At 36.1% G+C, this 15124-nt stretch overlaps 1 protein-coding gene across 1 annotated transcript; it reads left to right on the forward strand.

Moving 5' to 3' along the window:
- The first annotated feature begins 2049 nt into the window (after positions 1–2049).
- Positions 2050–14687, forward strand: LOC141345463 (alpha-soluble NSF attachment protein-like). Its single transcript, XM_073850315.1, has 10 exons — positions 2050–2124; positions 2337–2453; positions 3923–3969; positions 7918–7995; positions 8082–8137; positions 8475–8559; positions 11280–11384; positions 11497–11565; positions 13548–13598; positions 13782–14687. Exons 1-10 carry the CDS (start codon positions 2058–2060, stop codon positions 13881–13883), a joined length of 777 nt encoding a protein of 258 aa, XP_073706416.1. The 5' UTR covers positions 2050–2057; the 3' UTR covers positions 13884–14687.
- The last annotated feature ends 437 nt before the right edge of the window (positions 14688–15124 follow it).

The following is a 15124-nucleotide window of genomic DNA, read 5'->3' on the forward strand; positions in this document are numbered from 1 at the left end:
TGAGAGATAGAGCTGTGTGTCATCAGCATAGCAATGGGAGGAGAAGCCATGTGCCTGTATGATGGGGCCCAGAGATGTAGTGTATATGGAGAAGAGGAGGGGTCCAAGAACTGATCCCTGAGGAACCCCAGTGACCAGTTGATGAGTTTTGGATACCTCCCCTCCCCAGGCCTCTCTGAAAGACCTACCAGAGAGGTAGGATTCGAACCAGCGAAGTGAAGTACCTGTGATGCCCAACGATGAGAGGGTGGACAAGAGGATCTGATGATTCACCGTGTCAGAAGCTGCAGATAGATCCAGCAAAATGAGTACTGATGATTTGGAATCAGCTTTAGCAGTCCGCAAGGCTTCAGTGACAGACAGTAGGGCAGTCTCAGTTGAATGGCCACTCCTGAACCCTGACTGGTTAGCATCCAATAGATTGTTCTGTGAGAGAAATAAAGAAAGCTGGTTGAAAACGGCTCTTTCCAGTGTCTTTGCTATGAATGGAAGGAGAGAGACAGGTCTGTAGTTGTCGATGAGTAAAGTGTTCAGTGTAGGTTTTTTGAGCAGAGGGGTTACCCGGGCCTGCTTAAACGTAGTGGGGAAAGTGCCTGTGAGAAGAGATGTGTTGATGATGTGTGTGAGCGCCGGTAGGATTGTGGGAGAGATTTCTTGGAGAAGGTGTGAGGGGACAGGATCTAAAAGATATGTCGTCGGATGGCTGGAGAGGAGTAGTTTGGCTACTTCTGCCTCAGAGTAAGGACAGAAGGAAAAGAGAGGAGTTCCAATCGTGAGTGTGGTCAATTTTAGTTCCTGTATGTGTGGAGCTGAGAACTTATTACTGATAGATGTAGTTTTGTCTGTGAAGAATGTGGCGAAATCATCAGCTGTTATAGAAGTAGTGGGAGGTGGTGGAGGGGGGCAAAGCAGTGAATTAAAAGTTTTGGAAAGGTTGCGTGCATCCCGGAGCATTGTTGATCTTGTTGTGGAAGTATGAAGATTTGGCAGTATGTACTTGGGAAGAGAAGGATGAGAGCAGAGACCGATACATACTCAGGTCAGATGGATCCTGAGATTTGTGCCATTTTCTCTCGGCTGCCCTAAGTTTGGACCGATGCTCTCGGAGAACATCGGATAACCAAGGGTTTGAAGGAGCAGCCCGTGCTGGCCTGGAGGAGAGAGGGCATATATCGTCTAGACAAGAGGTTAGAGTGGAGCGTAAGGTGTCGGTTGCTGCATTAGTATCCAGGGATGAGAAGTGGGTTGGAGAGGGAAGGGAAGAAGATACTAAGGAAGAAAGGTGGGAGGGTGAGAGAGAGCGTAGGTTTCGTCTAACAGTAACAGGTAGAGGTGTTGGGGGAGCACAAGTAGCAAGATGTAGGTTAAGGGTAATGAAGAAGTGGTCAGAGATGTGTAGGGGTTTGACTACAATGTTATCTGAAATACAATTTCGTGTGTAAATGAGATCAGGTTTGCCAGATTTATGAGTGTATGTAGTGATGATGCGTTTTAGACCAAATGAAGCTTATTATTATTATGAATGAGTATTATATAAATTATATGAGTATTTGATAAACTGATGAATTTCTATAATTTATTTTCCTAAAAAATGATACTGACTCTAAGGTTTTCAGTGGTATAGTGTATAAAGTTACAAAGCTTGTTATTTCAGATACATGCTGATCTTTAGATCCTTCTATTCATTTTAAATATTGATTAAAAAACACTATTAATAATAAAAATAAATGTTTCTTAAACAGCTAATCAGCATATTAGTATGATTTCTGAAGGATCATGTGACATTAAAGACTGAAGTAATAAAATACATTTTAAAATATGTTCATATAGAAAGCAGGTATATTAAATAGTAAAAATATTTCACAATATTACAGCTTTTGCTTTTTTTGGACCTTGGTGAGCAGAAGAGACTTCTTTAAAAAACATAAAAAATCTTACTGTTAAATAACGTTTGACTGGTAGTATAACCTTTGGAGTCTTAGGGAATGTGATTGATTCGAAATCATATTTTTTATATTTATATTATCATATTATATTTTTCCAGAGGCTCTTCAAAGATGGAGGATGCTTGTGACTTGTATGGAAGGGCAGCAAATATGTTCAAGATGGCCAAGAACTGGAGTGGTAAAGACATATACTCAGTTTCATTATAAAAATCAATATATAAATCTACTTGTCATTTTGTCCTCTTAATTGAATTTGTGTGAATGGAGCAAAATGCACTTCCTTTCTAAATGAGAAAGCTGAAGCTCACATGCTGTGCATGTCTATTGCATATTGTGTTTTTATCGTAATATTTCTGATAATATTTGCATTTTGTTGTATGTGTTTGTTAGCTGCAGGAAACGCTTTCACCCAGGCGGCCCTCATACACCTGCAAATGCAAAGTAAACATGACGCAGCCACAAGCTTCATTGATGCCGGCAATGCCTTTAAAAAATCAGACCCTCAAGGTATTTCACATGAATTATTTTATACTTCTCAGCATCCAGATGCTTTTTACAAGGATGTTTTGTGGAAACTGTCATACCCTACTATTCAAAAGTTTGGAGTTTATAATGCATTATATCATGGTATGAAAGATTTCTGTTTCAAATAAATGCAGTTTTTTTTATCTTCTTCCTGAAAATTGTATTTTCTGAAAAAACATATTTTCTACAAAAATATTAAGCTGTGACACCCCTTATATGGGGATGGTCTGGGCGTGTTTTATGCAAATGGATAATCTTGGATACTCAAGGTCTCCATTTTCATGAACAGCATGTGTTGTGAATTAGGTAGAACAGGGCTCTACGCTTACATTTCTTTTAACTTAAAAAATTTAGGAGCACCTTCAAATCAATAATCAAAAAAATCTAATTAAAAATTTGCCTTCTCATTACGAGGTGATATTTGACACCCTAAAGTGATTTACAGGGGAATTTTGCTTTTACCTTTGTAATGGCATTTTTGGCAACTTTAAATTAAAAGTATGTCATCTTGTATGTCAAATTTAACTTTTTAAAATTTCTAATAAAAACAACAGAATAAGAATAAGTTACCAATCAAATGAAACCAGTATTAACAAAATTTATTTGCACTATTTTCATATGTTTAATGAGGCTCAGAGGTGGCATGAGTGCAATCAAATTCATAAATACATGTTGAGATTAATGTTTTAAATATAACATTTTGAATACAGAAATATTAAATGGTTTAAATAACAGAAAAGATACTTGAATGAAACTAAATCTGCCAGTAGGTGTCAGCAAGTCACTGATTTAATTACTGAATCATTCATTCATTTGATTCATTCGAACGGCTGATTCACTCAGGAATAAAGCAAGTGACTGTCTTTATGAATGGGAAATTGAAGCATTGACTCACTAGATTTGTTTAAAAACGCATGTTCATTCATAAACGAAACAACGCAGTTAAGACTTGTTTCAGACCATTTTGTGTTGTTATAAGTTCCATTATAATCAACAAAGCCCTCTACACTCCACAATCAATCTCTTATTTACACTCTCTCTACATTTTGTTTATGAAAGGATTTGTGAGATACGTCCATGATATATTACTCAACGTTGGCAAAACACTGGAAACCTTTAAGCTCCCCTCAGCGCAAACACAAATATGCTGATCGGGTCAGTCGCACTGGTGCTCCTAAATATTTTTTCATAGTCTCATGCAGTAGTTTTTAGTCGCAAATGTGATTGAAATGGTCGCACTGTGAAGCCATGTGGAAAATTTTCCTCCTGTGCATAAAAATACGAATAATCCACACAGTTATTAGTGAATAAGACCCATTGTTTTTGTTTTTTTTGTTTTTTTTTTGTTCAAAAAAAGTTGTTCCTTTTGCTTTTGTGTTAATAATTGTCTAGCCATCTATATATGCAGTTCATTGAAAATGGCTAAAGTTCAGCTGTCATTTTCTCCACAGAGGCCATAAACTGTCTGAACAGGGCCATTGAGATCTATACAGACATGGTAAGAGTCATTCTTTCATCTGTGGTGGCTGTATATGGTATTTTAAATAAAAGTAGAGCTGCTTTTGCTGCAGTGAAAACTTGTTTTGAAAATGTTTCAACATAACCAAAGCAATAGTTCAGAAAACATATTGTAAATTACTTGATACTCCACTGGAGGGCACAGTCGCACAATACATGTGGTTTAGTGCACACTAACCAGGGGGTGTATTTACAAAAAATCTAATAAGACACAGTCTAAAATGCTCCAAATTTGGAAATTTAGCAGCAGCTCGTAAAAATAGAGAACGTGTTGTTTCTAATTTTAGGACTTTTTTTTTCAGTACTGTAAGTAGCTTGTAAACCCAAGACAGCTAAGAGGTCTTCCTTAGGACTTCAGAAATAAACTCAAAACATGGCTGTTGTTTACAATCCACATTGCAACCAAGCAAATACACTGGAATATTACAATGACATCAGCCTTTTACAAAAATATCACCTGAATAGTCCAGTTGACCCTTCTTCATCTGTCCTTTATTATTCATTGCTTTAGATTTTTTTTTTTTAATTTTAAAATGTATAGAAAATCGCTAAAAAATATGTGGTGATTCAAGTTGATTGAGGTGTTAAGCAAATGGGGTGAGGGTTATATGACTGTATAGGTGTGCTCACGCCATGTCGTAATTGTCGTAATTGCAAGATTGTACAACAACAAGGTGTGAATCCAGCATCTTTCTCAGGAGAACTGACTGTCTTTGGAATTTGTGATGGTATTTTCGTTTCATCTTGCCCCAGTATAATGCATATTAAAGTTATAAAGGAACACCTTTTCATTTATAATTTGTCTTAAATTGAGAAAATCGTATTGCGAAATTAGTACCGTGAATCATATCACATTTTGTGAATAGGTTTTAAGATAAAACTGCTAACCAGGAACTCTTAGGAGGTAAGATCAAATACTTTGGGAGTAGGGTTGTGACGATGAGGAAATTTCCCCACCGGTTAATTGACATGTGACAACACCGGTAATACCGGTATCACCGTGGGGGTGGGGCTTTTCTAGGAACGAAGACGAGAGCATGCACTATAATTAAAAACTATGCTACAATTAGGGTTGTGACGATGAGGACATTTTCCCACCGGTTAATTGACATGTGACAACACCGGGAATACCGGTATCACCGTGGGGGAGGGGCTTTCCTAGGAACGAAGACGAGAGCATGCACTATAATTAAAAACTATGCTACAATGCGTCATATTTCATTTATCACGTGAGGAGAACGAGAGGAGTCGAATTTACAGAAAGAGAATGGCGGACGATTTAGTGTCAAAACGCAATGCAAAAGCGCCTGTTTGGCAATATTTTGGGTTCAAAGTTTTTTTTGTAGTTTCGTTGTCGTCCATTCAAACAATTGACGCCGAATTGCCAATACCGGCAAAACTGAAAGTGAAAGCATAATACGCACGCATTTATAAGCTATTTAAAAGCAGAAAAAAAGAGCTCTTTATTGCCAAACAGGCGTTTTGCATTGCGTTTTGACACTAAATCATCCGCCATTCTCTTTCTGTAAATTCGACTCCTCTCGTTCTCCTCACGTAATAAAAAAATGAAATATGACGCATTGTAGCTATGTTCAGTTTTTAATTATAGTGCATGCTCTCGTCTTAAGTAAATTATTTATAATTATATTTTCCATTTAATTCAAATAAATATTTAATAAAAAAACGAATAGGCATACTTTAAAAAAAAAAAAAAAAAAATGTGGGGACGGTGTCACGGTGGAAAAGTGATGTCACCGGTGTTGCGTCTTAAAACCGGTAACACCGTCAACACCGTCTATCGTGGCAAGCCTATTTGGGAGTTCTAAATATGTAAGTGATTAATCACTCTGAAACAACATGATGACCCACAATGACTGATGAAACTGATCTCAAACCTTTAACTTGTGACTATCCTGAGCTGTGATGTCAAAGACTCCAGCTATTTAGTGATTTACTTCCTTATGTATTTTTTATGGAAAGGCAAAGTTAATTCAGGTTGTAAAATTGCCTTGTGTTGCAATCCTCAAAAACTTGATATTTCTGAATTGGTACAGAGGGGAAATAATTATTTGATCCCCTGCTGATTTTATATGTTTGCCCACTGACAAGAAAATGATCAGTCTATAATTTTAATGGTAGGTTTATTTTAACAGTGAGAGACAGAAAAACAACAGTAATATCCAGAAAAACGCATTTAAAAAAAGTTATAAATTGATTTGCATTTTAATGAGTGAAATAAGGATTTGACCCCTTCGCAAAACATGACTTAGTATTTGGTGGCAAAACCCTTGTTGGCAATCACAGAGGACAAATTTTTCTTGTAGTTGGCCACCAGGTTTGCACACTTGTCAGGAGGGATTTTGTCCCACTCCTCTTTGCAGATCCTCTCCAAGTCATTAAGGTTTCGAGGCTGATGTTTGGCAACTCAAACCTTCAGCTCCCTCCACAGATTTTCTATGGGATTAAGGTCTGAAGACTGGCCAGGCCACTCCAGGACCTTAATGTGCTTCTTCTTGAGCCACTCCTTTGTTGCCTTGGCCATGTGTTTTGGGTCAGTGTCATGCTGGAATACCCATTCATGACCCATTTTCAATGAGGGAATAAGGTTCTCACTTAAGATTTGTTGATACATGTCCCCGTCCATTGTCCCTTTGATGCGGTGCAGTTGTCCTGTTCCCTTAGCAGAAAAAAAATTCCCAAAGCTTAATTTTTCCACCTTAATGTTTGACGGTGGGGATGGTGTTCTTGGGGTCATAGGCAGCTGATACTGATTAATAATACTGATTTCCTCCTCCTCCAAACACGGCGAGTTGAGTTGATGCCAAAGAGCTTGATTTTGGTCTCATCTGACCACAACACTTTCACCCAGTTCTCCTCTGAATCATTCAGATGTTTATTGGCAAACTTCAGACGGGCCTGTACATGTGCTTTCTTGAGCAGGGGGACCTTGCGGGCACTGCAGGATTTCATTCTTTCATGGCGTAGTGTGTTACCAATTGTTTTCTTGGTGACTCTGGTCCCAGCTGCCTTGAGATTATTGACAAGATCCTCCTGTGTAGTTCTGGGCTGATTCCTCACCGTTCTCATGATCATTGAAACTCAACGAGGTGAGATCTTGCATGGAGCCCCAGACCGAGGGAGATTGACAGTTAATTTGTGTTTCTTCCATTTGTGAATAATAGCACCAACTGTTGTCACCTTCTCTCTAACCTGCTTGGTGATGGTCTTGTAGCCCATTCCAGCCTTGTGTAGGTCTACAATCTTGTCCCTGACATCCTTGGACAGCTCTTTGGTCTTGGTCATGGTGGAGAGTTTGGAATCTGATTGATTGATTGCTTCTGTGGACAGGTGTCTTTTATACAGGTAACAAGATTACGAGCACTCCCTTTAAGAAAGTACTCCTAATTTTAACTTGTTGCCTGTATAAAAGACACCTGAGCCAGAAATCTTGCTGATTGATAGGGGATCAAATACTTATTTCACTCATTAAAATGCAAATCAATTTATAACTTTTTTGAAATGCTTTTTTCTGCATTTTTTTGTTGTTGTCATTCTGTCCCTCACTGTTCAAATAAACCTACCATTAAAATTATAGACTGATCATTTCTTTGTCAGTGGGCAAACGCACAAAATCAGCACAGGATCGAATAATTATTTTCCCACTGTAATTCATGATATTTGTGAAATCTTAAAAAAATGATTATTATTTTGTAAATATATTTTTTTGTAAATATAAATGTAATATTTTGCTTTATATTTAGTTTTCCAGCTCTAACCAGCTGAAATTTAGGCTGCTGTCACCTGTCAGTCATGTATCAGTGATTTTATCTATATTATGCATTTAGTCTTGCCTTTGAGGAATTAACACACACAATAAAACACATAGGTTGTAAATATGATACTGTTTCTTTTGTGTCTCCTGTTGTAGGGTCGATTTACAATCGCAGCAAAACACCATGTCACCATTGCTGAAGTTTATGAGACCGAACTGGTTGACATTGATAAGGTCAGATTTCTTTTGTCATACTGATATATTATTATCTGTCAAATGGATTCAAAACCTGAAAGTAAGATTTATCACCTTTTCTTTAGGCCATAGCTCACTATGAACAGGCGGCGGACTATTACAAAGGCGAGGAGTCCACAAGGTATATCAGTTTTACAGCTGGTTTTACTCCTATTGCTCAAGGCTTATTAATCCTGAATGATGATGCAAAAAAGAGCTGTAGTAAATAGGTTACCTATAAAGTCAGATGTCCCCAAGTGAATGGTTTACAGTATCACTACGTAATGCATAGCGGTCATGTATGCTGATGGTAAAAACCTTTGCCCCCGTCTCACATTATTGAGATATACCACCTTGCAGGCAACAAATGACACTTGATCCTATTATTCATTATCACATGATCTTTTTGGGGGGACTTTTTTCCGTAATAGTAACCAAGTCATGCTCTAAAACTGTTTGCTCTGTCTCTGATGCCAAAGTTCAGCCAACAAGTGCCTGCTCAAAGTTGCCACCTATGCAGCTCAACTGGAGCAGTACCCTAAAGCCATTGAGATCTATGAACAGGTAAACAAAACCACGTCAGTCTGGTTTCAGTACACTTCATCGGCTAAGAGAGCCCAGATAAAGGTCATCAGTGTTTATACAAAAATAATTTATCTCCATGTGTAGCAAACATTGATTTTGGATATGTAAATAAAGGTAGCTGTGAAGAGTACATCACATTTCACACCACATTTTGTTCCTGACATCATTCATTTCCTCAAATGAAGAAGGTTTGCTTTATCTAAAGAACAGATCTTGGGAATGCAGTGGCATTTACAGAAACAAGAAGTTGCATATAAAAAATGTGTCCTATTGTATATGTAACAATATAGATTTGTATCAGTGTAATCTGATATTTTTGACTAGATTTCAATAGAGGAAAAGAGTTTATGCCAGTGTTTTTTAGCTGAAACTAACCTGCTGACCATGAAAAAAATATACAGTCAAGCCCGAAATTATTCATACCCCTGGCAATTCTGACTTAGTTACTTTTATTCAACCAGCAAGTTTTTTTGACCCTAAATGACACAGGCTTCTCCCAAATAATAATAATAATAAGACAATGTACAAGAGGCATCATTATGGAAAAATATATTTCTCAGCTTTTATTTACATTTGAACAAAAAGTGGCATGTCCAAAATTATTCATACCCTTTGCAAACTGTCACAGTCTATGGGAAAATCCAAAGTACTATACCATTCCAAATAGTCCAAGCTGTTCTAAAGCATCCTAATTACCCTGATTCATCGGGAGCAGCTGTTTTAATCAACACTCAACAGGTGAAAAACAGAAGCTCTCTGCTGTTGTTGACAGACATGGCTAAGACAAAGGAGTTTACGGAGGAAATTGATTATTGAGAAGGGTTTGAATAATTTTGGACATGCCACTTTTTGTTCAAATGTAAATAAAAGATGAGTAATCATTTTTTCCACAATGATGCCTCTGGTACATCGTCTTATTATCTTCTGGGGGACGTCTGTGTCATTTCTAATAAAAAAAAAAAAAAACTTGCTGGTTGAATAAAAGTAACTTTAAGTCAGAATTTGCCAGGGGTATGAATAATTTCAAGCTTGACTCTATGTGCATCTCAAAAAATTTGAATATCATCAAAAAGTGTTTTTTTTTTTACTGTAAATTATTTCAAAAACTGAAACTTTCATATTCTAGATTCATTACATGTAAAGTAAAACATTTCAATTTTTTTGGTTTTAACTTTGATTATTAGAGCTAATTGATCATGAAAGTCAAAAATCCAGTATCTCAACCAAAAAAAAAAAAAAAATTTTTTTTGCAAAACATAAAAGTTCAAGTTCTTAAAAGTATGTTCATTTATGCACTCATTACTTGGTTGGGGCTCATTTATCACAAATGACAGCATCAGTGAGATGTGGCACTGTTGAGGCACTATTAAGCCTTCAGCTCGTCTGTATTGTAAAATCGGCTGTTCACATCTTTCTTTTGAAAATATCCCATAGATTCCATATCAGTGCTGTACGCTTACTTTTCTTTTTAGGAGCACTTGTGCTCCTAACTTTAAAAAAAAATAGGAGCACAGTCAAAATTACAAAAGCACCTTCTAATCAATAATCAAAAAATCTGATCAAAAATTAGCCTTCCCATTACGAGGTGATATTTCACTCCTTAAAGTGATTTACAGGGGAATTTTTGCATTTTTTAAAAGTATGTCATCTTTTATGTCAATGTTGTTGTTTTTAAAATATATATTTTTAAGCTTTTTAAAAATTTTAAAACTACAAAATAAGAACAAGCAGAATAAGAATAAGTTACCAATCAAATGAAATCAGTATTAACAGAGATTAAAGTATTACAGAGGTGGCACAGAAGAACACAAAAGTGGCTTGTAGGTGTATGAAACTTTGCATTTAATAAGCTTTGAAATAGCCACCCCATTCAGTAATGACCTTATGTGACTTACTCTGTTTGTGGAAGGTGTCAATGATTGTCCTCTGGACCATTGCCAAGTCAGCAGTCTTCCCCATTGTGGTTTCAAAGAACAAGAGATGCCTGGAATTTATACTGTAGGGATGGTCATTTAATAAAAACTCAAATACAAATATTCTGATACTTTGAGATATTGGATTTTTGACTTTCATGAGTTCTAATCATCGGGGGGAAAAAACACTTGAAATGTTTTCCTTTACATATACACTGCAAAAAAATGCTTTTCTTACTTAGATTTTTTGTCTTGTTTCTAGCCAAAATATCTAAAAATTCTTAAATCAAGGGATTTTCTAGACGAGTAAAAATTATTGTCTTGTTTTCAGAAAAAACAAGTCAAAATTAAGTGTGTTTTTGCTTGAAACAAGCCATTGGGGTAAGAAAAATAAACTTGTTTTCTGTTTGAAATAAGATTTTTTTTCTTACCCCATTGGCAGATTATTTTGCTTGTTCTAAGAAAAAATTACTTAATTTTGGCTTGTTTTTTTCTGAAAACAAGAAAATATTTACTTGTCTAGAATCATGATTTAAGAATTTTCTGATATTTTGGTTGGAAACAAGACAAAAAAATCTAAGTAAGAAAAGCATTTTTTGCAGTGTAATGAATCTTGAATATATGAAAGTTTCTTTTTGAGATGCACCTGTATAAGCTGTTCTTTACCTGTCAGTCACTAACAGTAAAAAAACCCACCAAACTCAGCCTGAAACAAGAAGTTGCATATAAAATACACATGGAAATATTTAGGTGTTAATTTGATTCTTTGTGTTGGTGGGTTTTCAGGTTGCAACACATGCAATGGACAGCACTCTGTTGAAATACAGCGCAAAGGACTATTTCTTTAAGGCAGCTCTCTGCCACTTCTGTGTGGACATGCTGAATGCTAAGGTATGGAAAAACACCCCACCATAACCACAATTTTAAACAAGCTGACGGAAAACAGCTGTGTCGTTTGCAGTTCCCTTTCATATTCTTTGTCATTTGATGCCGCCCCTTGTAGCTTGCCGTCCAGAAGTATGAGGAAATGTTTCCAGCCTTTTCAGATTCTCGTGAATGCAAATTGGTGAAGGTAAGGCACAAAATGACCAAATCCACAAAATGTCAAATTCCTGTTAAAAATAATAGTATCATCATAATTGTTATCTCTTTATTTATTATTACATTTATACAATCAAAGCAAAATTTATTCAGTCAACTTTTAACAACTATCAATACTTTATTGACCAATTACCAAGCGATACTTCATTTTGATCAGTCTGTGGTGTAAAAAGCTCACGTCTGCAATTTAAGCAAAACATGGTCAGGTCAAAGGTAATTTTTGTTTTACTGGTATTCCACTGTATGAAGGATTTTTGCTATTGTCACTTACATAAATGAATTATAGTGTCTTGCACCCACTAGTAAAACAAAATCTGTTGTCTGAATAATTTTTTGTTTGACTGTATGTTAATTATTATTAAGTTTAATTCAACCCTTATTTTAATGTGTCTCCCTAATGTTTCTTGTTTCCAAAATGTTTAAAAATAAATGATAAAAAACATAAATGTGTTCAACATTTTACAAAATTCATTGCACGTACTGAGCATTTGAACAAACCCCAACCCTAAGGTTTTTTTTTGTTTAAATACCTTAATTATGTATGTATTTAATCATTCTTTCTAGGGATGCACCGAATGTTCGGCAACCGAAATTATTTGGTGGAAATTGCAAAAAAAGCTCTTTCTGTGTTTGGCAGAATAAGCAAAAAAGCGTATAAATTATACCGAACAATGACGTGACATGATCAAATAGAGGCGCGCACTAATGCAGCAAATATGTGGGCAGTGTGGAAGCATTTAAAACTGATGCAAAAATCATTACAAGCACAGACAGCACAAGACTGTTTAGTATCGCATCGCATGTCTTCATGAGAAGAGAAAGGGCTGGTTGTTGCTGGTTACTGTATGATGACTGAAATCGTGAAATGGCCTTAAACCATTAGTAAATAAACTAGCAATTGTATTTATTCTGACAGCGCTGCCAAGTTCCTTAGCCAGGGTTCAAAGTCCAAAGCGTGAGAAAAATCTGTGCTGAAACAGCATAATGAGAATCATCTTCTTGTGGGTTTCCGCCAAAATAAAAGTCAGCATTCATAAATGTTAGTATTGTAATTTTACTGTTGTTCTGTAAAATAAAATTAAAAAGTAACACAAAAATAATAACAATCATTACAACAGCTCTATTAATACTGCATTTATTTGTACGTTAAAAACACATGCCTAATTCAAGAAGGGGGTCTTAAAAATGGCCAAAGAACATTATTTTACTAACAAATTTAAGATTAAATAATTTTAAGTTAAATTGTGCTTTGTTGGTAGGCTATAATGTCTACTAGAATGTAAAAATTTTTTAGTGTTAAGTAAATATTTTTAAATTTATTTATTTTTTTTTTGAAAAGCAAGACAAAATTGTAAAAAGCACATTTTGACTATTTAATTCAAGCAATGGTGACAAAAATTGTCCAAATACACGGGGGAAAGACTCGAAAAACCATGTTCGGTAATTGGCCTTCGGTCCATTGTATAATTTTGTTCGGCTTGGGCCAAGAATTTTCATTTCGGTGCATCCCTAATTCTTTCATTTATTTGCTGTTTATACATTTATTTGAAGGTATTCCATAAACTTTCACGGCTGGTCAAAGGTTTTCAAACTGTGAAGCATTGTTTAAGTTTGCTGTGTGTTTAGCTTGTACAAACATGCAAATTTCCGCAATCTTGCGGTGATTCATTTATTGCCAAGGCCAACCAGTTTTGTATATGATTTCCCCGAAGACATGTGTGCATCTAGATTGGCTTGTTGTGATTTTCTGATTAGGGGAGATAAATGAAAGTGCAAGCATATGTGCATATGACTTATTTGTCTAAAAGAATTATGCCAGTGATAAAGTACTGTGAATAAACCACAATCATTCTATCTGTGAACTGTGTTGAGAAACAGCACATTGTGGTCCTGACAGAATGATAATAAATGACTTATGTGCTTAACATGTTTTAATTTTTCATTTTATTACAGAAACTTTTAGATGCCTTTGAGGAACAGAATGTGGATGCATATACTGATGCTGTAAGACAAGCACTTACACATACTTCCTGTTGCTTGCCAAACCTCTCATGGAATTTTTATTTTACAAGAAGCATAGCTTCCTAGTTTCACTAAAAACGAGGCACCCTACCCTCATGACATGTTTACTATTGATTAATGGCCAATAGCAGGGATCATTATCACTAATTTCTCTCCATCTTTTAGGTAAAGGAGTATGACACTATCTCACGACTGGATCAGTGGCTCACCACCATGCTGCTTCGTATCAAGAAATCCATACAAGACGACGAAAGTGACCTTCGTTAAGATCCTCTCCCACCCCTCTGCCCCTTGCCGCTCGCTCTGCCTCGTGCCTTTAATACCCTGACTTCGGTACAGACTGTTGCCATCTCGCTCTATTTTACCACCAGTTCAACTCTCAGTGCCTTAACGTCCTTGCTTTACCTCTCTCTGTCTCTATGACACGGCCCTAACCACCAGACCTCAGAGAACACTAAAGAAAGGAAGGCTGCTTGTTTAAATGGGATTTGAGGGAGTATTGCATGAGAGCTGAAACCAGCTACAGTAATGTTATGGGGTGCTGTGCACACCAAGCATCAGAAATGCCTTGTGCCCTGGCTGACACAGAGCACCCGTATTACTGAGCACAAACCACCTTTGTTCATTCTGTTCAATTCTTTAGTAGTGGCATATATATTTTTACTCTTAGTGGAGAAAAACCTTATATCTCTGCTTATATTTTGCTTGCTGATTCTTGCGTAGACTAATCTTGAAAAATGATTTGAAATGCTCTTCCAGGTTTTTTTTTTTTTTTTTGACATATGGAGAAGAAAAAGTAAAAGACTGATTCAACCTCTACAGTGTGATTTTATTGACGATCCAAAAAGGGGAGAGACAAGTCACTTCTATTTGTGATTTAGAGGCATATGCTTAAAGAATTAGTTCACTTTCAGAACAAAAATTTACAGACATGTTCATGTCTTTCTTTCTTCAGTCGTAAAGAAATTGTTTTTTTTGAGGCAAGCATTTCAGGATTTCTCTCCATATAATGGACTTCTATGGGGCCCCCGAGTTTGAACTTCCAAAATGCAGTTTAAATGCAGCTTTAAAGGGCTCTAAACGATCACAGTCGAGGAAGAAGGGTCTTATCTAGCGAAACGATGGGTTATTTTCAAAAAACATTTACAATTTATATACTTTTTAATCTCAAATGCTAGTCTTGCTGAGCTAGACAAGATGAGCATTTGAGGTTAAAAAGTATATAAATTGTAGTTTTATTTTTATTTATTTATTTATTTATTTTTAGAAAATAACCCATCGTTTTGCTACATAAGACCCTTCTTTTCTCGTCTGTGATCGTTTAGAGCCCTTTAAAGCTGCATTTTGGAAGTTCAAACTCGGGGGGCACCATAGAAGTCCATTATATGGAGCGAAATCCTAAAAATGTTTTACTCAAAAAACATAATTTCCTTACGACTGAAGACATCAACATCTTGGATGACAAGGGGTGAGTACATTTTCTGAACATTTTTGTTCTGAAAGTGAAC

The sequence above is a fragment of the Garra rufa genome, chromosome 11 (genome assembly GCF_049309525.1).
Source record: "Garra rufa chromosome 11, GarRuf1.0, whole genome shotgun sequence".
Classification (NCBI taxonomy): domain Eukaryota; kingdom Metazoa; phylum Chordata; class Actinopteri; order Cypriniformes; family Cyprinidae; genus Garra; species Garra rufa.

Bases quoted from the DNA above. Each gene is read 5' to 3' on its own strand.
- LOC141345463 (XM_073850315.1), top strand. From the start codon at position 2,058: ATGGAGGATGCTTGTGACTTGTATGGAAGGGCAGCAAATATGTTCAAG. The intron at 2,454-3,922 runs GTATTTCACATG...TTTTCTCCACAG, and splicing joins TAAAAAATCAGACCCTCAAG to AGGCCATAAACTGTCTGAAC. The intron at 13,599-13,781 runs GTAAGACAAGCA...TCCATCTTTTAG, and splicing joins TGGATGCATATACTGATGCT to GTAAAGGAGTATGACACTAT.